The following is a 24,458-nucleotide window of genomic DNA, read 5'->3' as shown; positions in this document are numbered from 1 at the left end:
TGCCACGGCCTGCCAGCTTCCCTGCACTCTGGGCTACAGGGTAGGTGCTGGGCGGCCAAGGGGAAAGAATATGAGATCTGGACTTGGAGTCCCAGCTGTACTGACGTGGACAAATTATAATCCTTAACCTCCTTGCATCTCAGCGTGCTCGTCAATATACTGGTGTCAGCAAAACTCACTCCGTAAGGGTGTCCTGGGGATTAAATGAAACGGCATGTGAAGTGCCTGACCTACACTAGGTGCTCAGAACAGGCACTCTTTCTACAGGGAATTCACCAACTTGCTGAATAACGCAGTTCCAGGCACGAAACAAGCACAGTTTGAGAAAGAGGTGATTTAAAACCAGAAGTTCTCTTGGCACTTTCCTTGAAGTGAATTGGCTTCTCTTTGGATTAAGGAAGAGCTAGCTGACTTGCTCTTCTCTAAGAATTTTGCATTTGATCGGATGGACGCTGCGTCCATGGAGAGTTCTGCTGTTGTCACGAGAACCCCGAGGGCAGACACACCCAGATTCGGTTTTTGGGTTGTCTGAAGCAAATCACTTCCCTAGCCAGACCAGACTGCGCTGGTTTGCAGGTCCAGCTATACCTGAGAACCACCTGGGGAGCTTTTCCATCTTATGGTCTGCCAGCCCCTTCCCAGACCCCTGTCACCAGAGTCTCTGCTGGGTGGAGCCCGGATATCAGTACTTCTAAGAGCTCTCTGGATGATTCTAATGTGAGACCCCCTAGACCAGGAGATCTCCAAGGTCCCTCTCTGGCATCCTGGTACCAACAACAATGTATGATTCAGAGGAGACGCTTAGTACACAGTTGATGAATAAGTTAGTGAAAATTCGGATTCACCTTTTTTTGCTATGTCCCTATTGACAACGTATGAGGTAAAAGAAAAAAACAAACAAACAAACCGTTGAACTGCAAATAAGAATTCTAGAACAGTGCTCTCCAATAGAGAGTTCTGCAATGCTGGAAATGTTCTATAATCTGTGCTGTTCAGCACAGTAGCCACAAGTCCCATATGGCTATCGAGCACTTGAAATGTGGCTAGTGTGATGGAGAAACTGAATTTTTTTTGTTATGTAATGTTAAGTAAATAGCCATGTGTGACCTCTAGCCACCATATTGGGCAGTGCAGACATGCATACATACAGTCTGCCTTTCAGAAACATACCTATAGTGTGCCCCTCTATGCCCTTCTTCTGATAACAGTGCCCTATTTTCATTTAGGGCATTCCTCTGCCCCCACTGCCTGAGGTCTTTTGGGAGCAGCTAATGAAGTTGCTCTGGCCTTTTCCAGCCAAAGGGTGGGCCCAGAACCCAAGCTCAGTCAACCAGACTCTCCTCTCCAGGAATTTGACTCTAGCTTCAGTGTCGCAAGAAAATGAATTGGAGCAGATTGATACCAACGTTGATTCCCCAAGACACTGCATATTAGTTTCCAGAACATTAATCCCAAGTGTGACAATAACAAGTGAGATATGATGTGACCTAGGTGTCATTATCATCATCATCATCCCTGTCATCATCCAAGTACATCATCAGTAGCTAGCAGCCCTGACATGCCAGCCCCTAAACTAGGTAGGTAAGTTGCCCAGCCTCCCTGTGCATCATTTCTTCCTGTGTAAAATGGAAATTAACTCATTCTTAATTTCTTCCAGAAATTGTCTTTGTGAAGACAGCAAAAGAGATATTAGTCAGAAGAGCTTTGAGCCAAATGAGGAGTGACCCAAGTGTCATTAGAGATGTTGTTCCCTGGGTATAGGTATGCGGGATTGTGGGAGGGTTTGATCCCCTCCCCCTGTGGGAGGGGACCCAAGACCTGCACCCCAGTTCACAAACTCTGTGACCCTAGTGCTTTTGGTTAAACTGAGATTGAGTAAGACACATCCCTTTCTGGTTTCACCATTTTCTAATCTATCTGTATGCCCTTCCACCCTGCCTGACACCTGTCCCCTCCCCCTTCTACGAATATATCCCAGAAACCTCTCTCGGCTAGACCATGCTGGCCTTGTGCTCAACTCATTTCCTCCTTCCCCAGCAACCCACTTACCTGACCAAGTTGCCCTAAGTATGCACTCCCATAGCTTCCTGGTCTAAGACTCTGGCAAAGCACTTTATTAGAATCATGTTTAACCATCTCCTCCAGTAGTAGACCATAAGCCTTACCAGGGCAAAGACCATGTTCCTCTTGTTCACCACTGTATCCCCAGTGCCTAGTACAGAGCCAGGCTCATAGAAGGTGCTCAATAACTACTCACTGTTGGCATGTTTGAATAAATACCCCAAATCCACTGTATTATTTGTCATTTCAGGAAATGTCATTTCACAGAATTAATTATCTAATGCCACATAACAAAGTACCCCAAAACTTACTGGCTTAAAACAATAATGATCGCTTCTTATCTCTCAGTTTCTGTGGGAGAGAAATTCAGACAGGGCACGGCAAGGTTGGCTTGTCTCTGCTCCACATGTGGGACTTTGGCTAGAAGACTCAGAGGCTGGCAGCTGGGATGATGTCAGTTCATCACCTATCTGAGTGATGCTGGTTGTGAACCGAGAGCTCTAACTGGAGACGTCAGCCAGAACGGGTCACGTCATATCTCCGCAGGGCTTCGGCTTCCTCACAGCATGGTGGCTGGTTTCAAGCGTGCCTGTCCTGAGAAAGCAAGAAAGAGACAAGAGAAATGTCTCCTTTCTAGGACTTAGGCTTAAGAGCTATATAGCATCACCCCCACCATGTTGTGTTCATTAGAAGCCGGTCGCCAAGTCCAGCCAGCAGTCAAGGGGAGAGGAAGTAAGACAACATCTTTTGGGTTTTTTTTTTTAATGTTTATTCATTTTTTGAGAGAGAGAGAGAGAGAGAGAGCGGGGTGGTGCATACAGGAAGGGGGCCAGAGGATCCGAAGTGCTCTCCTCGCTGACAGCAGGGAGCCTGATGCAGGGCTTGAATCCACGAACCCTGAGATCATGACCTAAGCCGAAGTTGGACGCTCAACGGACTGAACCACCCAGGTGCCCCTAGACAACATCTGTTGAAAGGAGAAGCAGTAAAGAACTTGGCAAACATTTTTAAACTACCACAACTTAGCTAGCAGGAGAGGCAAAGTGCAGGGCGAACGGTAAGTGTCTGAAGAAGTGAAGCGTCCGTTGCAATTGTTAGCTGTGTGGGTTTGAGGAAGTCACTCTCTGAGACTCAATCTCCCCATCTAGAGGATGAGTAGGTTGCAGTTGCTGGTCCCTGGTGGTTTCACATGCTTGGGGTCTTCCAGCCTCTGTAAGCTAAGAGGAACTCCCGTTTACGGGCTTTCTCGAAGTCCTGTGACCCTTCCCATCACTCATCACCCTTGGTTGCTGACCCTGGAGGCAGCAAGAGGGAGCTACAGGAGGGGACCTAGGAAATTCAGACACGGGGCTTTAGAGAAAACAGACGGGGAACCACTGACCACCTCCGCGGTCCCCAAGGCCTTCTCTGTCCCAGCCCAGGTGTGGAAACTTCAGCTTGGCGGAAAAGGGGCACGGTGAGAAATGCAGCAGACTCGGAGACCTAAGCAATCTGAATCTGCGGGCAGGCTGGCCAGGGCCCAGGAAGCTGCTTTGCCATTCATACTAACTCCTGGTGGGAGACAGAGAAGTCTTAAAGCACACATGGCTGTCTTTCAGTGAATTCTTTCCTTCTGCTCCCCCTTTGCGTCTTTTCCTTTCCGCGCTGCTGCTTTGTTGGGGGGCGCCCGGGGGGGGGGAGAGAAGCGTGCCTTGGGTCTCCACCGTCCTGGGCCCGCACACAGCAATGGGCTGTGGTGTCCCCTTCTTCTGGGCCGGCAGGACCCTACCGACTGTCAACTCACTCCATGCATGGGTCGCCGTCCCAAGACCCAGGGCGCGGCAACCCTCCTGCAGGGGGGCGCAGGGGAGCCCATCGCCAGGTCCGGGGAGGTCGACGAGGGGGCGAACCCCGCGCACCCCGCTCCCACTGATGCAGGTCTTGGGGTGCAACAGCGTGGCTTTTAACCCTTTCGCTTCCAGAAGTCGTGACACTAACCCCCAGATGGCCTCCGTTAAGGAACCCGCACGCCAGGGCTCTGCGCTCACCCGGTGTGACGAGCTCGGCTGCCAGATGGGGAAACTGAGGCCCACGGAGGGAAGCGACCTGTAGGATGTCCCGCAGGAAATGAGACCCGGTCCTCCAGGCCAGAACTCTCGCTTCTACCTCCTGAGGGCCCCTGCGAGGTGCTTCCTTTCGGAAATTCCCGACCGCGGGCCTCCCGAGGCCGGAATCTCCACGCAGTTTGAGCTCCGTGTGGCACGTTGTGAGCTTCCTCCGCAGCTCGTCGCCGGCTTCGCAGCGCCCTGAGAGAGAGGTGAGAGCGGCGCGGACGACACCCTGCATCCTAGAGATAACTTGGGGCGCAGGGATGGCGGCGGAAGGCGGAGGGCCCGCCGGGAACGCGCTGGCCCTTTAAGGGGGGGACGGAGCGCATGCGCGGCGCGGGCCGGAGTCGAGCCGGGTGGGCGGCGGGCGGACAGGGGACGCGCGCGGCTGGCGGCAGCTGGGCCCTGGGGCGGCGGAGGCGGCGGCCTGAGCCTCGCGGAGCAGCTCAGCGTGGACCTCCCGCTCGGCGGGACTAGCGCAGCCCGCGCTTGCCGAGGCTTTGCCACTCGCCTCCAGCTCCCTCCGCGGGCTGTGGCCGCGCGAGCCTCCGAGCTCTCCCTCCCCGTCCGGCGGTCCTTCCTCCTCCCACTCAGCCCGGGCAGCCGGAGCGCGAGAGGACCGCCGCGGAGCATCCTTCGCCCGGCCCGGCCGCGCCACCGCCCATGCCGCAGCCACTCGGAGGCTGCGACCGCGCGGCCGGAGCCCGCCGCTCGGTGACCTCAGCCTGGCCCCTGCGCGCCGCCCGAGTCGGCCCCGCTGAGCCCCCGGCCCCGGAGCGGGACCCGCGCCCCGCGATGGCTCGGCTGGCGCTGCGCGGCGCCGGGTACCCGCTGTCCGCCCGCTGAGACGCGCCCGGCTCGGGACCGGCTGGGCCTTGGCGCCCCCCGCCGCGCCCTTCCCCCTTCTGGGAGCTGAGCTGCTGCTTCCCGGGGGCGAGGGGACGGGGGCCGAGACAAAGCCCACTTTGTGCGGGGAGTTGGCCGCGGGCGTGGAATGAGCGCGTCGGCGTGCGCCCCCTCCCCGCGCCCAGCCAGCTGTGAGTCTTGGCTCCCAGGCTCGTCGCGTCAGAGAAATCGCGCCCCCTCGTCACCCTCTTGTCCGGGGGTCCCGGCTCCGAGCTGATGCGGCGCGGAGTCCTCTCGGTACCCCCCGGAGCGCGCGCTGCTGTGAGCGTGCGAGATTTTGGAGACGAAATTGTTCTCCAAAACTACGACTTGGGGCACCCGGTTGGCCTGGACCCGGTGCCTTGACCCTCTGTGGCCGCAGGTGTGAGCTGTCTGGCCTCAGTTTCCCTCCGACTTTACTCTGCAAGCCCAGACTGCTGCCCGTCATTGTTCTCGCTGTCAAATGGGGGAGCTTTGTGATGGCTGCCAAGTTGGGGTGTGTTCTCTTTATCCCGTTTTACAAAAAGAACAAAGCCTCTAAGGCTGACCCCGGACCGCCACCTCTCTACCCCCTACTTCACGTTGAGGCACTGATTTTTTTTTTCTTATTGAGTAGTATTTTATTGTACAGGAGCCACGCCCTGGTTTCTTAAAGGCGCCTTGCACTCTGTTTGGCCATGTGTTATCTCTGCAGCTGGTGTGTGGGAGGCCTCCTGTGAGCCACCTATTTTTTTCCTGCCTCCTGATACATACTCCTACCCCCATCAAGGATTCGGGGATGCCAGGGGGGAAGAAGGTGGTCGGGGGTGGCAGCAGCGGTGCTGCCCCCACTGCCGCTGCGGCCCCCTCTGGGGTCAGACGCCTGGAGACCAGTGAAGGGGCCTCAGCCCAGAGAGATGATGAGCCAGAGGAGGAAGGGGAAGAGGACCTGCGAGACGGAGGCGTCCCCTTCTTTGTCAACCGGGGTGGGCTGCCTGTGGACGAGGCCACCTGGGAAAGGATGTGGAAGCACGTGGCCAAAATCCACCCCGATGGAGAGAAGGTGGCCCAGCGGATCCGAGGGGCCACAGACCTGCCCAAGGTAAGCATTGTGTACGTGTGTTGGGGGGAGTGGTATATCAGGTTTTAGTGATCTTGGGGCTGGGAGAGCCAAATCACACTTTTCCTTGGTGGGGTAGGGGATCACTGGCATAGTAGCACTTTAAAAATACAAACAGGTTGTGCCTGTCCAGAAGAACTTTCTCTCAACTGCCTTTGAGGTTTTGTGAGATCCACATGCCCTGTTTCCAGGAGGCTTTCTTCCATCCCTTTTTATTTTTTATTATTATTATTATTTTTTACTTTTAAAAAGTATTTATTTATTGAGAGAGCATGAGCAAGGAGGGCCGGGCATAGAGAGAGGGAGAGAGAGAATCCCAAGCAGCCTCCATGCTGTCAGTGCAGAGATGACACAGGGCTCGATCTCACAAACTGTGAGATCATGACCTGAGCCAAAATCCAGAGTCAGACACTTAACCAACTGAGCCACGCAGGCGCCTCTTCCATCCCTTTTTAAATACCCATGTTTTGTGGGCAGGGCAGCGGATTAACAAATACACTAATGTGGCTTTACATCTTATTTGCTAAGCCGGTGAACTGTGGGCAGGCACGTAATAAATGACTAGGAGGACACAGGGCTTCAGATGTTGAGAAAATATTTTCATGCCCTATCCCACTGAGTTCTCCAACAGCCTTGTGAAACAAGTGTGGTTTGGGGCCCCATTTTACAGACGGAAAAACTGAAAACTCAGGATCCCACAGCTAGTAAGTGGCAGAGCCAGGACTCAGTCTCAGGTTTTGAAGTTCCATGCCCTCTGCTCTGCTGGACGCTAGATTCAGGGCAGTTAGAAAAAGGTCTGTGGAAACGAGTGAAGTGAGATAATCTTTCGGTGGAGGGCTGGCTCCATGATGGCTGCCCTTCAGCTGCATCACCCATGAAGACTGAGGCTGTGTCTCATTCATCTTTGTCTTTCCAGGGCTTTCTGTGTGCCTGGCACAACACAGGCACTTGCGTGTGTTTGCCAAATGAAAGAGTGCTTGAGACTTACAGGCGTACGGTTAAGACTAAAGAAACACTCTCAGATGCAGAGACCTGAAATGTCCAAAGAAAAGCCCTTTGGGCAAAGGTCAGAGCCCAGCTCTTAGTCGTGCCGGCTCAGTTGGAAAGTAAGGGGGCTCGGGAGAGTGGCAGTTAATGTGGAGTAGACATGGAGATGGCCTGTTTTGTTTCATTTCTACCAAGTTATTGGTAGAGCCATCAGAAATTGTCTTCTTGGAAAAGAGAATTCAGAGGTTGAAGGCTGAACAACAGCCCAGTATTTCCAAGGGAAATAAGATGGCTATGTAATTGCCCTATGTATAAACTTGAAATTTATTAAGCTAGTCCCCCATGATTGGACATGGTGTCTAATATTTTATTCTTAAGATGAACACTGTGGTGAAAATTCTAAAACATAAATTTGGGGGTCCATCCTTGGTTATTTCCTTGGGATAAATTCCTGGAAAGGAAGCACCGTGCCAAAGAATATGGATGTTGGTTTTGATCGCCCACCTGTCTGTGTGAACTCAAGCAGGCCCTCAGCCCATTTGAGCCAGTTTTCTCATCTGTACAATGGAGGGGATTGTGGTCAAAGTTAAATGAGAGACTATGCGTTAAAGCATTTCACCAACGGTAGAGTCTCAAGCCAGTAGTTGTTACTGGATGTCCATTCCCTCTTTTTTCAAATCTTTCCTCCGGAAGCCGGGAGGCTAGACTTCACTCGGCATCTGTAGCCCTAGGGCCAGAGCCACACGCCTCTCCCACAGCAGCAAGCTGGTGATTAGCAGACAGTCTCCCGCCACCTTGCTTATATTTAAATCAGGCTGTGTGAGAGCGTGAAGGGTTCCCTGCAAAACTGTTACCACTCCTGAAGACTAAAATAAGTCAACGGATTCATGAGCCACCGGTCTATAATGTCATCTTGTCATCTTTAGCCATCACATGTAGGAAAGACACCCATGAAGAAATGAAGCCAGTATCTGGGTGGTGGGGGTTTGGAGATGTCAAGACTGACAGGAGTGTGGTGGGAGTGGAAGGAGTCTTGAGAGCAGACTGGAAAAATTCTAAACTGGCCCTCAAACCACGGGACTGATGTCACAGGCAGAGGACCTACATGTCTGTACGAGGTTCCTTTTGGACCTCAGCCCAGAGTAGAAAAGTGGAGTCTGGGAGGCACCGGTGGCTGGATCCCAGAGTGTCAGCGGCAGGGAGGACGACCACTAGGCTGGCCCCTCCCCGCGTGGCCATGCCCTTGGCATTCTCCGCAAAGGTCACATCATGGTGGGCCCAAGAGCTGTTTTGTTGGGAGAGCGTAATGTTTTAAAAGATCACTCGAGCCAAAATGTATAATTGGGAGATTTCACATAAAGATCCAGATTTTGGGCATCTTTTCAGAAAATGAGAAGATCTGGGAACAGAATCTATGATCCCACATAGCAGCTGGCAGCTGGAGCTGAGGAGGGGTCCCCCCTCCTCCAATTGGCCACAGTCCCCACCACCGCCTCGCCGCCTGCCTTCCCCTGTGTGCTGCTTGCCCCTGCCCCTGCGGGCAGTTCAGTCTGGGAGCCCTGCAGTGTCGTGTGATAAAAAGAGCTTGGCAGAAAAATCCAACACATTCAAATCCTAGTTCTCGCATAGCTGTTTTTGTGAGGAAGGCATGTGACCTCCTTGTGCCTCAGTTTCCTCGGCTGTAAAATGGGGATAATAGCAATACCGGTGTCTGAGGGACTTGGGGAGGAGGTGATGAAGCCAGGCACGTGAAACAGGTGAGCATGTCATGTGTACCCAGCCAATGGAGCAAGGACTGAGGGTGCAGCGGTCACCCCACAGGTGCTTTAGGGGAACATCCTTTAAGAGGATGATACAGTTTGTTGAAGGACAGCCATTTCTAAAAGGATCTCAGGTCCAGGAATAGTTTGTGTTCTTTCATAAGAATCTCTCCTTGATGTTCCAAGCTGTCACCACCTTTAAAAGCTCAGTGGCCACTCATCCCAGACCCAGCTGCTGAAGGTCTTCTGACTGTGGCTCTGGCCACGGAGCTCCTGCAGAATGGGAATTTGGACACCTCCTCCAAAAAGGTAACCCTGCCGGCGGCCTCGGCCTGTGCTGACCAATCACTTTGGCACACACTGTAATGACACCGAGCAGGAATTGAGCCTTCGCTGCACGCCAGCCCCTATTCTAAGCACATAGCATCTCACTTATGCTATGAAATTGTTTCTCTTACGCTGCCCATTTCACAAACGAGGCGTCTGAGGCACAGAGGGATGTTAAGGAACTAGATGCCAGACAGCGGATGGCAGAGCTGGGATTTGGATAGTGATGGTCTGGTTCCAGAGCCGGCTCCATCGACCTCCAGGCTGTCCTGCCTCTTGCCCCCACATCCATCTGCGGGCTGTTGCACCTCCCCCAAGCATTCTCATTGTGCAGGGCTGACATGGCCTCCACCAGAAAGAATGTCTTACAGAATCCAGGACTTTAGGGATAATCCTTGGCCTTGGTAGTGGGGAAGGAGTTGTCCCCGGAGAGATCTGGGTAGTAGATCTCACTCACTGCCATGTAGCCCACTTAATCCCACCCCTTGACCCCTCCTGGCTCCCGGTTTGTAGGTGGGGGCCGGGGGGGGGCAAATCCGGGCTCCCAGTCCTAAAGCGGACCTGGTCGTTTGGATGTACAGAATCCTGCTTATTCGTTTTGAGCGAATGAGTGTGTGCATGAACATTCAGAAGGATGGGGTCTGCACTGATGCACACAAGTTAACGTGAGTCATGCAGCTGGCCAGACGGCTCCTTCCAGCTAAGCCTCAGTGGTGGCAGCCTTTGAGGCCCTGCTTGTGAATCCCACGTCTTTTTCTTTGCCTCTCTTGGAGTCATTTCCTTGTCCCAGAGTGACAAGTCCCTAGGTTCTCCGTCAGGATGGCAGGTGATACCCTGACCCAGGGCCGGCTCTGGTGAACGTAGCTCCCTCCTTGTTTGGAGTGTCCCAAGGGAGGGCGTATTTTCCGTCTCTATCCAGAGCTCCTGCAAGTCCCCACATGGCCTCACTTGAGAAGGGGATGACCCGTTTGCCTCTCAGGGACCTTCCACCTGAGGAGGTCAGGCGCCATGCTGTTCACAGCACAGTGTGAAGGAATTTTTCCAGTTCCTCTTCCACCTCCCCGCTAACCCATATGCTGACACGGGGGGAGGCTGGGCTAGGCCCTCAGAGAGTTCTGGAGCTCATCTGGCAGAGTGGTCAGGAAGAGGGAGAGCCCCCCCCACCGCCGCCCCGTCCTGGGGCTTTTATCCCCCTGGTGACTGTAAGCGGTGGCATCGGTTTGGGCAGCAGTGTAATGTGAAAAGGGGAAATAGCTTCCTCCAGAGAGAGGGGTCAGCTGCTCGGGACTGCCCAGACAGGAAGAAGGGGACCGGCAAGGAAGGGACAGGAAGTTCATGCAGAACTGTGCTCCGGACATGCCCAGCCGGGCCTTCCCCCCTGCATCTTTACCCTTTAGAGCCAGTAGGGGTCTGTCATAGCTTGTCCTGTGTCCCAGTCATCAGCCGGCACCCCAGACGTGAGTGTGCGGTGGTCACTGGTGTGTCGCCTCCCTCCACATGAGGGCCCCAGACATTGTAGCCCCGTCGTCGTTTAAAAGGCTGTGCCCTGTGGGCTCAGCTTCTCACTGCAGGGAGAACCTCCCCCACCCCAGCCCTGACCCAAGTTCACACAGGGCGCCTGCTTTGCCCTTTCCCTCGCACATAACCCGTATCCATGCAGACTGACATCCTCAGCGGCCCCAGCCTGCCGGGTAGGCTCCATGTGAACTGAGGGGGCGGCTGGGCGGAGGCCTCAGGGGGAGTGAGAGAGACCTCTCTGTGAGGAGCCTGAGGCCACCTCCCAGCAGGATATCCTGGTGGCCAAGGGGGAGCCCCGACGGTGGGCCTTATTCCTGGAAGTATGCTGCTTCCGCCTGGAGGAGTTCTGTAGCCCCAGAGGGCCCCCAGCTGGTGCCTGTCTGGGCCATTTCAGCCTCACTGGCTTGATGCGGCCAAACTGCAGGCTCCCCGGGCCTGAGAAGGGGGCCTGTGGCCTGGGGCACACAGCTGTGCAGTGCCTCTTTCCTGGAGACTGCCTGGCTGCGGGTCCGCAGCTCCTGACCTGAGTCCTGGCAGCCGGGCAGCCCACGGGTTCTGGCCATCAGGAGGTGCCTGCCTGGGACCCCCCCCCCCCCCCCCCATCTCCCCGCTTCCTGGGCCGGGCACTGGAAAGTCTCTTCTGGTGAGGAGGAGAGCCCAGTTACCTGGTTGCTCATGTTGCTTGCAGACGTGGAGCTGGCAGGAAGCAGGGTGTGGAAGGGGGAACATGGCCAAAGCAGCCAGGCCATGGCAAGCAGATCCATGGCAAGACCTGTCCCGAAACATGTCCCTCCTGCCGGGCAGCGCTGACCTCCTCAGCAGTCCAGCTCGCAGCTGGAGGGCCTGTGCCTTCCCATGTGCTCTGATCCTGGGGCGCACTCACCCACCCCCCCCCACGGGAGGGGCACCCCAGCCCAGGCAGGGCAGGGAGGGAAGGGGACACCAGGTAAATTGGTTTTGATCCGGCACTTGAACCAGAGCAAATCCCGAATGCAAATGAACTTAACCCCAATATTGACATTCTTGTTAAGCCTTGAAGTTGATGAATTCAAATTGTTAACAACTTGAAGTTGTTACAATTCAAAACAGCTGGTGAGGCAACCTATGTTTTTCTAAAATTATTACAGAAGCATAAAATTCAAACCTCGACAGAAGCTCCAAATGAGGAATGCCGTCAAGTGCCAGGAAGGGGAGAAATGGCCATGGTGGGGGCCTGACCGGAGGCTCTGGCAGGAGTTGCCAAGGACAGAGGCTCGGGATAGGACGGAAGGAGGAGGCCATCTTTGGGTGGTGGCTTCTCTGGGGGCTAATCCTGGGTGTCGGGTGGCTGGAAGCTCCGGGGTGAGCCTCCCTGTAATGACCAGCGCTCTTTCTCGGTCCCTAGATTCCCATACCGAGTGTGCCTACGTTCCAGCCCTCCACGCCCGTCCCTGAGCGCCTGGAAGCTGTGCAGCGCTACATCAGGGAGCTGCAGTATCCTCCCTGGTTCAGGGTCATGGCCACCATCTGGCTGGCATGCTGGTCCAAACACCCAAGTGGGGCTTTTTTCAGACAGGGCTGGAGAGGCATCAGCAGAGCAGCCGGATCCCACAGCTCCCAAGAGTGCCACTCACAGGTGACCTCTGTGTCCATCTCGTGGTGCCAGCACAGCCGGACTGCTGGAGGGTTTTATCTGATGAATGCCAGACCCACTCGGGCCTCCCTACCCACCCACCCCCCCGCCACTCCTCCTCCTCTGCATGACAGGGCAATGTCTTCTGAGCGACCTGCTGGTGGGATGGCCGTGTCTCGGGCCGCCAGCACAGACCCTCCTCTGCTGTCCATCCAGACCCAGTAGGAGAACGGAGCAGCTCCCGCGGGGCTGTTTAAAAGCTGTTTCATAAGCAATAAGTGGGGGGCAGATGGGGGAGAACAAGGATTTGACACTCCAGGAGGTAACTTCCACATCTTGGAACATTCTCCTAGTCCTTTGCCTTTCTCTCCCCTGGTAGGAGGCCGGCTGCCTAGCATGGAAAGACCTGGCTCCTCTGAGCCTGGTTCCCCGGGGTCCCTGCTCTGGGCCTCTCCATCCCCCTGTGCCTGCTCAGAGCTGTGTGTCCTGAGTCCTCTCCCTAGGCCCTTCTAGCTGCACATGTGACAGGGATGGAAGGACCAGGCATGGGTCCTGAGCAGGAGAAAAGACAAGCTCGTTAATGGAAATTGGGTCCGGTCCTTCCATTTCCCAGTGGGGAAGCTGTGGTCCAAAGAGGGGACGCCTTTGGCTCAGGAGCACCGCCCAGCAATTTGGTTGCGTTGGACCCCTGCTCCAGCCCGCTCTCTGTTCACGCTGCTTCTCGGCTGGTTGGAAAATGGGAGTGTGCTGCAGAGGGCTGTCCACTGCTCAGTCTCCCCTCAGGTGCTCTCCTCTGCTCTCAGATGTTCCAGTCCTCAGCATCCTCCAAGGTACCTTGTGGAAGCACTTTGTGGGGTTCTTACCCAGCCTGCACCCCAGGAGTGCTGGGCCCCAGAACTTGGGGATGGGTGGGGACAGAAGGGCACAGCTCTTCCAGAACAAGCTAGGAAGCCCTTAACTGGCACCTGCAGGTACAATCACACAGGGACACAGTTCTTTGAAATTAAGAAGAGCAGACCTCTGACAGGGTAAGTTTGGGGAACACCCTGTCCCTCTGCATCCAGGCTAATAGTGCCCCCAGGTGGGCTGGAGCACCTGGGGAGAGCCTCTGGGTGGAAGCTTATGAGGCAGGGAGGGACACCTCCCAGGGGAGCCAGCCAGTAGGGGCGAGTACCACTGTGGGGCTCTAAGGTTGTCGTACAGAGGGACCCTCTGGCCGAGATGGATATCCAGGGCCTCCTTGATGGAAACCCCAACATCTGTGCTGAGCTATGTGGGGTGATGGGCAGCGCCCCCCCCCCCCAGTTTTCCTTGGTGATGACAGAGGGTTGTCCCAGGTAGATGTCCCTACGTGAGCCTTCTTTTTTTTTTTTTTTTCTTTAATAAGAACTGAACCTGGCAGGACAGAGCCAGCCCTCCCGTTCTCTCCTTTCTCTGCAACTGCCTGCATCCTCCCCGTTGCAGGGCACCTGTATGTTGCCCCACTTGCCTTGCTGGACTCCATCCTAGTCATTTAGTACAAGGCCCAGGGTCTGAGAAGCAGGGACCCCTGGGAGAGAAGCTTGCATCTCTCTGTTGCCTTTCCTTCACCCCATGCAGACCTCTAGCTGGTTTCACCCCAGAGAAGCCCCAAGGGCAGAGCAGAGTGAAGAGCGAACACCACAGCTGGGTCTGGGGGCTCAGTCGAAAGCTGCGTGCAGGCTTAAAATCCTGTGTTTCAGAAATTAACTTGAATTTTACATCTTCACATATAGTCTGTCCATGTTTGCTTTCTTACGAAAACTACTTAAAATGGTTTGTTTGCTAAACTGTTTTGTTACCCTCTCTCCAAACCCCTGGGTAGAATCCAGCCTCCCTAACACAGAAGCTTTGCTCTTGTTGTCCCGTGGTTGCCGTGTGCTGGGAGCCCAGCTCCAGCCTCGGTGGGATGGTGGGATGTAGGAATCCAACACCCTCCTGAGCAAAGCCAGTGGCCGGGCTGCATTCCCAGGCCTGGGAGCAGCATTTGGCGAGGAGGAAGGAAACAGCCTCAGGGATAGGCTGTCTTGAAGTGGCCTGAATTGCAAGTTCAGGAGCAGACCAGGGAGTCGCTGGGCAGTTAACTGCCTGAGATCCTGTGTCTCTGCCCTGGGCAGCTGGCCAGCTGTGGGGGAGCAGTTGTAATCAATTACAAGCTCTTTGGAGAAGCCATGGTTGAGTCAGGGGTGTTCACTGTGCTCCGGAAGGGACAAGAGCAATGCCAACGTCCCCAGCATCCTTGGTATGCTTTCCCACCAGCCCCTGCAACACCGTCTTCATAAAAGGCTCCCAGCCTGGTGGGTGTCAATGATCTGCCTACCAAGGCACAACCCCCATTCATGCTCCCCTCTCCCAGAAGTCTTTGGAGCCGGAGTCTGGGGTGGGAGGAGGAAGTGAAAGGAGGGGAGGGGAGGAGAGAAGGAAGGGGACTCCTTCTTTATTTTCAGTGGCTGCCTCTTTTCTCCCCCCTTAGGCTCAGGACAGACTTGGAGGGGTGGGCAGGTGCTGGGCCCGAGCTGGAAGGGAGGGAGCTGTCGGTCCTGTCACACTTCTAGACTTGCTTCCTCCTTCTGACCACCCCCTACCAGACTGGAGAATCTGTCCTCAGTGTTCTGCCTCCCTCCCCCCAGGCTGATGGACCTGGCCAAGGAGATGACCAAAGAGGCTCTGCCAATCAAATGCCTGGAAGCCGTGATCCTGGGAATGTATCCTTCCTTGGCCCTTGGAGACTAGGGGCAGGTGGGCTTAGCCCTTCTGAGCCTCAGCTTCCTCCTCTGGAAGAGGAGGGCTGGATGAGCTTCAGAGCCCTCCCAGCAGTCATGAACTTGGTCCCAAAGTGAAGGAGCTCAAGGGGGAGCTCAGTCCCCAACGACTCAGTTGCTAACTTTCCAGGCCCACCGGGCAGCTCTTTTCTGAGTCCTCTGGACACCATTACTGTGTTCTCTGAACCCCAAATCAAGGCACACTGTCTCACAAAGGCTCTTGTGCCATTTCTGAGAACCAGACAGTCTGGGAGAAGCCATTTGAATGCCCAACTGTTGGCATTTGCAGGACATGTTGATTTGTAGAGATGTTAGATGGGGTCTTTGAAATAGAACTGGCTTAAAAAAAAAAAAAAGTTTCTTGGTCACCCCCATCCAAAGGGCAGAACTGAGGCCTATAGCTGGGTCATCAGGTATCTAGGTGGGACAGACAAGCCCCTGATCAGAGCAGGAGGGAGACTGGTGTTCGTGGCCAGTTCTGTGTTCTAGGAGTCCATGCCTCAGCTCTAGCCTTTTGTTTTGTTTTATTACAGAAAAATTTAAGCTTGTACAAACAGAACAATATAATGAATCCCATGTGCCCACTCAGTCTTACCAGTTCAAGGCTTATGTTGATTCTCCTCTGCCCACCCCTCCCATCTCCCCCTATCCATAGTACCCACCCGCTCTTAAACATTCTGTCTGCCTCCCCACCGTCCCCGGGCCCCGATGTAGGTGCCTGGCTTAGTGCTACAGAGAGGGCAGCAGGGGAGCTACCTAACAAAACAAGGGGTCCACTCCCTGGGACAGATCGAGGAGGAAGGAGAACACGGTGGTCAGGCCAGGAACACAGCTCCCCTGAGGAGGATTGTCATCTGAGGGAGGCATTCCCCCCACCCCTCATGGACATACCTACCTTAAATTGTACAAAGGAACTACAGGCCCACCTCCTCAGTCCCCTCCCGCAGAGGCCCCAGGAGCTCACTCCTGACAAGCTTTGCCCTGTCCGAAGGGTTCTTTGTCGGGATGTGCCTGAGAACTGATTCAGGCCACTGCCAGTGCCTCCGTCATGCTCCCACATCCTCTTCTTCAGGGGCCACGCACACCAAAGTGGAGACGAGACGGAGAGAGACGGCTTCCTCCCCACTGTGCTCACGGAAAGCTGGTCCAGGCAGGATTATGTGGTCCCAGAGGCCTCTCAGAGGTTACCTCGTGGCTCTTGGACAGGAAGATGACAAGAGCAGCTCCCATCTGGACTGGAGCCCCTCAGCATCCCCACAGAACTGCCACTGTCTCCTCGTTTGTTGTGCACACGGTGGACGCTATACTGAGTTTGTTCCCGTGTCTCTTCCTCGCTGCTCCCTGAGCCTGTTGTGCCTTGTTCATCTATGCGTCCTCAGACACTTGCAAGGAGTTGGGCTCAGGAAGCACGGTAGTGACTGACAGCATAGACTTTAGGGTCAGGCCGACCCGGACGTGAACCCTAGCTCCGCAGCTTCACCGTGTGACCCCAAGCTCATTCCTTAACGTCTCTGAGCCTTGGAGCCCCCTCTGCAAAAGGGCATGACGGTAGTGTCTGTCTCACAAAGTTGTTAGGACAACTGAACAAGTCACTGCGAATAGGACCCTTGGCACAGTGTCTGTTCGGGGTATCTGCTCCAAGCTTTTATCCGTTCATCTTCTTCTACTCACGTGTTCAAGAAGAGTTTATTGAGTAACTGTTAGGTGCCTGGCTCCATGCTGGTCCCCAGACAGGCATCAGGGAACATGGTCACACAAGGTCTCAGCTCTCAGAAGTTTGCATTCCGGCAGGGGAGACAAACACAAGCAAGCAAACAAAGAAGCCAAATCATTACCGAGTGTGGGGGTGTGTCCCGGAGAAAAGAAACAGGAGAGCTGACTTGGATTAGAAGGGGAGGTCAGCCACGACAGCTAAGCCTGAGGTGTGACAGGAGCAGGCCAAGGCACACGGGGAACAGCCCTGCAGTGGAAGGGAGGAGCTGGTGCAGAAGGTGCTCAGTGGGAAATCCAGGTGGATGGAGCGACTGCACGGGCAGGGCAGGCGGGGTGCGAGGTCGGAGTGGGCAGCTGGTCCCGGTGGTGCCAGCCTCCTAGGCCAGGCCGACGGGGGTTTTGGTGGGCAGGCATGTGTGTCCTTTGGCAGGGCGTGGGGGCAGCGAGGGAAAGAGAAGTGTCTGCGTCTGGAGGGATGTATGTGTGACAGAGAAAACGGGAGAGTGTGTCTGAGAGCGAATGTAGGGGCCGGCGAGGGGAAATGTGTGTGACTGGTGGAAGGAGGGTGCGGGTGGGGGGCCCCTCTCGTTCCTCCTTCCGCCACGGGGACCCTGGAGAGCCCTGCAGTCTGGAGTTAGCTATTCATACTTTGTGAGCCCCGCTTGACATCATGACAGCGGCCACTAATCGCTGGGCGCCTTGCCCAGCCGGTGACTTTATTGGGCACCTACTGCATGCTCGGCTCCAGGCGGGGTGCAGGGGGCGGGGGCGGGCTGTGGAGTCGGGCCAGACACGTGGTGTCCCCCAGGAGCCAGGGTGGAGGGGCCCCGCGGGGTGCGCCGACCCCGCGCCTCTCGCCGCTATTTCCTTAGCCGGGCTGGCGGGCGCAGTTACCTCACCAACAGCATGCCCACCCTGGAGCGCTTCCCCATCAGCTTCAAGACCTACTTCTCAGGGAACTACTTCCGCCACATCGTGCTGGGGGTGAACTTCGGCGGCCGCTACGGGGCGCTGGGCATGAGCCGGCGCGAGGACCTGATGTACAAGCCGCCGGCCTTCCGCACGCTCAGCGAGCTCGTGCTGGACTACGAGGCCGCCTACGGCCGCTGCTGGCACGTGCTCAAGAAGGTGAAGCTGGGCCAGTGCGTGTCCCACGACCCGCACAGCGTGGAGCAGATCGAGTGGAAGCACTCCGTGCTGGACGTGGACAGGCTGGGCCGCGAGGACTTCCGCAAGGAGCTGGAGCGCCACGCCCGCGACATGCGGCTCAAGGTCAGTGCCGGCGCCCACCCTCCGCCCGGCTGTGGGAGTGGAAGGGCCGCCGCCGCTTCTCCAGGGAATGCCACCAATCCCCTCACCTCGGCCCCCACCCCAGCAGAGGTGGCGTGAGGCTCCAGGGCGTGATAGGGGTGAACCGGCTACCGTTGCTCCTTGTTGACACCGGGCCGGGGAGGGCCCTGGAAGGAGGCAACGGGTGAGCTGGCTGTGGGCAGAGGGCAAGTCCAGAACCTGGGGAGAAGGGCAGGGGTAAGACCCTCCGTGGAGCCGTTGGTTGGGAAGCCATGGGCTGTCGGGAGGAAAAGTAGGGCCAGGTGCAAGCAGCCTCCATCAGTCTTGTGTCCTGACTCTTGAGTACCCAACCCCCACATTCAATAAAGGACTGGGAGGAAGTCAGAAAAAGGAAGAAGTCATGCCATGGGAAGACGATGAGGATGTTCCTTCTCCCTCTTTCCTACCTGCAATGAATGGGGGTGGGGGGGTAGTACCCCAGCAGGTGGGCCAAGCTGCTGAGAAGCTTGCCCCCACCCAGCCTTACAGTGAACAGATGGTGGTCTCTTTTTGGGTCCCCCTGGACCAGGGTACCTCCCCTGGAGCCTGCCTGGGCTCTCCTGGGTTCAGCCCCTCCCCATTGCTTGTTCACTATTGAACCCAGGAGGCCGGCTGGTGGCAGGTGGGAGCTGTTTTCAGGGCACGAAACTGAAGTGCACGTCGCCCAGTAGCTTCCTCACAGGTGGTGAGGAGGTGGGACAGGAGCTCAGTCTAGAAATAGGGAATGCAGGCATGTCACAGGTGCCCCGGCAGGGCGTGTCAGAGCTCAGCTGGCCCCGCCTTGCCAGGCCTCAGGCCTGACCTTGTGCGGTGACCACACCTTTCCCCAGGGTAGAAGCCAGCTGCGGTGACCTTGCTTGGCTCTCGGGGGCTGGCCCTCCCCTGCATATCACCAGTTGCCCAGCACCCTGGCTTCTGCTGCTGGAGTAGTACTGGGCTTCAAAGCGGGCTGGACCTAGAGTTGGAGCCAAGAGTTCCCTATGCTTTAGCACTGTGATTCCCAATCTATTTGGCACTCAGGACTCCCCAAGTTATTTGTCCCCCTCTAGCACCCCCACGCTGTGTTTTGAGAATTCCGGTCAAGCTGACCATGCTGTGTAAAAGGGGATTCGGTCGCTTTTCTCATTTTTTCCTTTATCGTACATAGCCGCCAGTCTGAGCTTCTGCTCGTCTTGAGATAGCCAATGTTCCCCTTGGGGCTGGTAGATCCCGCCCAGAGCTCGGACATAGGCTGCTTCCCCAGCTGTCACGTTTGTCTGGCATGGGTAAATGGCCCTTTTCCTGAGGGCTTCTTACAACAGCACAAAGCTCAGTGACTTGCCCGTAAGTGCAGGCTGTCCTGCAGAGGAAGCTCTGCCCGGCAGCTTTAGTTCCTGGGAAACAGGTTCGGGATGACCCTGCAGACAGGGCAGTCTCAGGGCTTTTGGCTTGGACAAGGCAGGAGGGGCTCTAGGGAAGCCTTAGGTGAGACTTTGTTTCTTCCTCCACACCAAGATTGGCAAAGGGACTGGCCCTCCCTCCCCCACCAAGGACCGGAAGAAGGACGTTTCCTCCCCACAGAGGGGCCAGTCCAGCCCCCACCGCAGGAACAGCCGCAGCGAAAGGCGGTGAGGGATGGGGTTGTGCCTGGGGGGTGGGGGGATGCTGGTGAGGGACCTGGGGGAGCCTGAAGAAGGCTTTTCTCTCTCATTTTCTAGATCCCCACGTTTTCTCACCCTTTTCCCACCCTTCCTTTTTTGGCCCCCGCCAGAGGCAGGTGATGTAGGTTTGGTGGGTTTAGGCGTTTGTGTTGCTACCTCCTGGTAGAAGTGCTGTCCCGTTTCCCCGGAGAAAATGCCACTCACTGGCCCACTGGCTACTCCATGCTCTTGCCAGAGCCAGAGGACCCACACAGAGGGTCTAAGATAGCTCGTGTGGGAGGGAGGGAGGGTGGGAGGGGTGGGCCCCTGTCAGACAGGGAACTCTCCCAGTGGTTGGGAGAGGTTAACATCAGATTGCGGCTAGCAGGCCACGTTGACTGTGACTTTGCCCCTGCGAGAAACATCCCATTAAAATACCAGGCTGCCTCCTCTGGTGTGTCCCCTACATGTGGGTCTGGCTCTTGATTTAGTATCATCATTCAGGAGCCACAGCTCGGGGATGATTAAGGGGCACAAGCAGGCCTCTGATATGCAGTGTCATTCGCTTGGACCTAGGCAGCTTTTGTAGAGAACAGATTCCCCACGCAGAGAGGCACACAGTTCAGCTGTTACAGCCAACCGCGGATTAGGGGACCCCCAGCAAAGAGCAAGAGCCTGCAAGAGAGTGGAGGGACCACACTCAGGACAGCACAGGCAGGACAGGGTTCCAGAAACACACTTCCACGTGGACTTTACTGCTGCATTTGGGGCACCTTGAAGAAGGGAGGGGGAGTGACCAGGAGCAGCCACTGCTTGTTCCCTCCTCCCCCACCTCCCTGCCAAGCCCCTCACCCTTTCTCCATTCTCTTTTCCTTGCAGGCCATCGGGTGAGAAGAAGCCTTCTGAGCCCAAAGCCATGCCGGACCTCAACGGGTACCAGATTCGGGTGTGAGGCACGTGGCAGTGCCCAGCCTCACCACTTCTGGCTGGGATCCATCTGCCAGAACCAGCCTCATTCGTGGGGAGGGAGGGGCTGGTGACCGGGCAGGGTGGGAGGCAGCAAGAAGAGCCTGTCCCAGCTCAGCCACCCAAGCTGCTGCTCCTCCCGCTGGGCCAAGCCCCCTAACTTTGGGCCAAGAAGCAGTTAGTATTTTCTTTGGAGTTTTTAACCCAGTAACTGAAGTTTAAGGGATTTGGGGAAAACAAAACTAATGGATCTGCCGGTGGCTGGAAGGCCAGTGCTTAGGACATCTAAGCGCCACAAGGCTGAGCAAGGAGGGGGTTGCTGGCTCTGCTGGTATCCCTCTGGGATTTGAGTCCATCTTACCTGTGGGAAATTTCCCGGCCCCCTAAGCCTGTGGCAGGATGGGGGTGGGGAAGGGGGAGGGACGGAGGTGTTCCTCCAGTTCTGTCTGCCCTGGCAGAATCTTGAGCCAGGGAACGGGAAGCAGGGTAGAAATCATCCTGGGAAAGGTCTGTGTGGCCAATATCAGGAGCTTGGCACAAGGCCACATCTGCCCCAAGAGCAGAGTCCATGGCCCAGGACAGCCCTGTGCACTTGTGGCCCATGGACAGTGCTGTGTGGGCTGTAGGAGAGCCCAGGAGAGACCACTGGGGGAGGAAATCCCAGGCCCAGCTCCTACCTAGTCTCCTTACTTAGCCCAGCTCTGCCTGTTGCTGAAGCCCGGGGGGCTCCCTGCAGAGGGGCTGAGCCTTGCCAAAGGCCCAGAGTTGCCCTGGGCTCAGCATGACTGTAGGGACTGAGCAGACCCAGTGGGTCCAGGAAGCATGGCTGGGGACAGAGTAAGACACTTGGGCCTGGGGCTATCCCCTGGCAGTCCTGTCCCCAAGGGTGGGGGTGAGAGGCACTGCTACTCCCCCCTTTCTATTACCTCAGTCCTTGCTGTGAAAACAAAGACCAGATCAGGATGCTTGTGCCTCATGCCTGTCTCCCCTCATTTAGCAACCTGTATAGGTTTGGGGGTACCAGTGATGATCAGATTTGTTGCATGTGGCTTGTCAGGGAAGAATCTGAATAGCTGGAGACTACACAGTCTGCCTGGCAAGTGTGAGATACCTGGCAGGCGAGTGAGAGGTGGAAGGAAGTTGGCAGGGTTGGGGGAAGGTTCTGGAGGCTCAAACAACAAGGAGGCGGTAGGGCAAGGGTGCAGCTGACACCACAGAGGAGTAGAGACTGAGAAATGAGGAGCGTAAGTGAGAAAAGGATGTGGGGGAGAGTTCAGAATCGGGCTGCTTGGGGAATAGTGAGTTCTCTGTTGCTGGAAGTATCCAAGCAAAGTCTGGATGGCTACTTGTCAGAAAGCTGTAGAGAGGGTTCAGGTTATGGAAGGGGTAGCAGGATGAGAGGACCATCAAGGTTTCATTTCACTGAAATGGCTGGGGTTCAGCCAGGGGCTAGGCCCTGGAAAAGGGAGGACCAGAACCTCAGATGCCGACAGGGCTAGAAGGGGGATTAAAAGGGCAGCAGGGCTGGGTGGCCACTGTGGCAAACAAGAGAGGGCATATCCCTTTCAAGCAGCAACTATTGCTCAGCTATTCTCAGAATGTGGGCCCTGCATTACCAGATTGTCTGATTTTTGTTCCAGAAGCCAGGACTCTGAATTTTTTATGTGAAATATCCTGATTTTTAAATGGCAATCAGTTCAGAAAATGTAAAAACCCAACATGAAAGAGAATGCCAGTTTGTAATCTCTGAGGTAGAGTTTGCGCTGGGGAGAAGTCCAGTGAGATGCTTTGAGGTGGAAAATCAGAACAGTTCGAGGCTTCCCAGAGCAAGCTGGGCCAGGGCAGCGTCCTTGCCGCTGAAGCTTCTCCCGGGGAGGGCAACTGGCCCAGGTTTGTCCTCTTCACGCTCCTTGCCGACCAGAGACCCACCAGGGTCACCAGTGGGGGTGGAGTAGAGATGGCACAGTTCCCAGCCTGCCAGGGAGATGGATGGGGCTTGAGAAGCAGAGAAAGAGGGAGGGAGGGAGACAGGATGCCTTTGCTGATGCGAGTGCCGTTGGGGAAGCCCCAGGGGCTGGCAGCTCTCCACACCAGCAGCTTCTGGCCCAGAGCCAAGCCCAGCAGGAGGGCCAGCTGGGCAGTCCCTTGGGTTATTCAGGGGTCACTGGGCCCTGGGGAGGGACCTAACCTGCCCCTGGACTGTAGTCCCCAGCCAGACCAATTCAAGGGCCGTCATGACCCCTGACTCACCATCCCATCCCATCCCTGTTTTTAGGGACTGGGGTGGTGGTCCCCATGTTTCCACATCGACCTGAGGCAGGGATGGCTCACTCTGGGAGGCGTGCAGCCGAAAATGAATGAGGCCTTTTCTAGGTCTATGTGTGGGTGCCTCCTGCAAGCCACTTAGCAGCAGGGGAGGGACTCAGGACCTGTGGACCTGTGGACCCCAGGGCTTGAGAGAAGAGAGGGGATTAGGGTCAGGGAGATGGGGGGGGGGGAGTTGCTCAATCCACAGGCTCCTTCCCCAGAGCCCTCTGGGGAGACAGAGTGAAATGAGGCCCACCCCTGTTGCTGCCCGCAAGAGGGAGCTGATCACCCTGAGCTGATAACCCCCAGGAGACCCCTTCCTCGCTGAGACCTTGGGCCTGTGGAGGCCACCACAGGATACAGCGGTGCTTTTTAATTTATTTTTAACATTTTCTCATATGTAGCAACCCCTCCTCCCCTCCTGAGCATGTTTACACAGGCTCTGCTCCCTGGGGCTGGCCTGACTGCAGTTTCTGGGGAGGCAGAGGCAGGGACTTTGGGGCCTTAGTCACCATCCTTGGTTTCACCTCATCTCCTTCCTGTGAGGAAGAGGGGCCTGGCTCCTGACTCAGGACTGCCTTCCATCACCCAGTGGGGGTTCCTCTGCCCCTAGGGGTGGGGGCTGCTGGCTGAGGAGGGCCCAAGGTGAGGTCAGAGAAAGCTGTTTAATGAAGGTGGGTCGGGGTGGCGATGACCACTCCCCAAAGCCCGGCTCCTTGTGCTCAGTGCCAGCTCAGAACACTGGGAAACAGTGTTTAGAGCACCTTCCTGCCCACCTAGCTGCCAGTCCTCTCCCTCCCATGGCCTCAACACAGTCATGTTCCCCTCACCCATCATGCCAGACCCCATCCTTCCTGGCTGTGGCCAAGTGGGGAGGGTAGCAGCCCCCCAGCCCAGGTACCATGAAGCCTAGGGCCAGGGTTCCAAGGAGCAGCAGGGGCCCAGAGGTTGGCTGTGTCTGATTTCTGACCCTGTCTGCCAGCACATGCCCCATTCCTTCCATCTTGGACTTGACCTCCTGGCTCCGAGCTAGGGTCCAGTTCTGGTCAGCAGCGTGCCCAGAGGCCCATGTATCTGTGTGCACCCTGGGTCCCCTGCCTGAGTAGCTTTTTGGCTTTGATGTAACAACATCCCCAGGCCCACCCTCTGGCCTCGAAGTACGGGAAGGTGCAAAGCTGGGCTGGCACACTGACTGCATTCTTTGTGCCAGAGCACCCTGTGCTGCTCCACTTGTTCCTGCTGAGAAACCAGCTGAAGGGTGGGAGGGCCTCTGGAGTGTGGGGCTGGAGGGGTCCTGCCCCAGGCTGCACAGGGCTGCTGTGGTGCTAGCTGCACGCTCAACAGTGTTGGCCTCCGTGCCACATCCTGGTGTTCCTGGGTCCCAAGTTCCCCTTTTCTCTGGTGTGCT

At 56.1% G+C, this 24,458-nt stretch overlaps 1 protein-coding gene across 2 annotated transcripts; it reads left to right on the top strand.

The window, feature by feature from the left end:
• Window positions 1-4,556: 4,556 nt before the first annotated feature.
• On the top strand, window positions 4,557-21,719 carry VASH1 (vasohibin 1). 2 transcript variants are annotated; one of them, XM_049612449.1, is made up of 8 exons: window positions 4,557-6,114; window positions 9,066-9,188; window positions 12,109-12,197; window positions 13,308-13,364; window positions 14,985-15,059; window positions 17,720-18,101; window positions 19,653-19,765; window positions 20,657-21,719. In XM_049612449.1, the coding sequence occupies exons 1-8, from the start codon at window positions 5,812-5,814 to the stop codon at window positions 20,727-20,729; spliced, it is 1,215 nt and encodes a 404-aa protein (XP_049468406.1). In that variant the 5' UTR covers window positions 4,557-5,811; the 3' UTR covers window positions 20,730-21,719. The 2 variants fall into 2 exon arrangements, with proteins under 2 accessions (XP_049468406.1, XP_049468407.1); XM_049612450.1 differs by lacking the exon at window positions 9,066-9,188 and having other exon boundaries at window positions 4,565-6,114.
• Window positions 21,720-24,458: the final 2,739 nt, after the last annotated feature.

Source organism: Panthera uncia (genome assembly GCF_023721935.1).
Source record: "Panthera uncia isolate 11264 chromosome B3 unlocalized genomic scaffold, Puncia_PCG_1.0 HiC_scaffold_1, whole genome shotgun sequence".
In the NCBI taxonomy this organism is placed as follows: domain Eukaryota; kingdom Metazoa; phylum Chordata; class Mammalia; order Carnivora; family Felidae; genus Panthera; species Panthera uncia.
Note: the sequence above shows the minus strand (reverse complement) of the source record. Positions and strands in the feature narration are given on the sequence as shown.

Excerpts from the sequence above, each read along its gene's own strand:
- VASH1 (XM_049612449.1), top strand. The coding sequence starts at position 5,812 with ATGCCAGGGGGGAAGAAGGTGGTCGGGGGTGGCAGCAGCGGTGCTGCC. Across the intron at positions 6,115-9,065 it reads GGGCCACAGACCTGCCCAAG|CTGTCACCACCTTTAAAAGC; the intron begins GTAAGCATTGTG and ends TGATGTTCCAAG. Across the intron at positions 18,102-19,652 it reads CCCGCGACATGCGGCTCAAG|ATTGGCAAAGGGACTGGCCC; the intron begins GTCAGTGCCGGC and ends CTCCACACCAAG.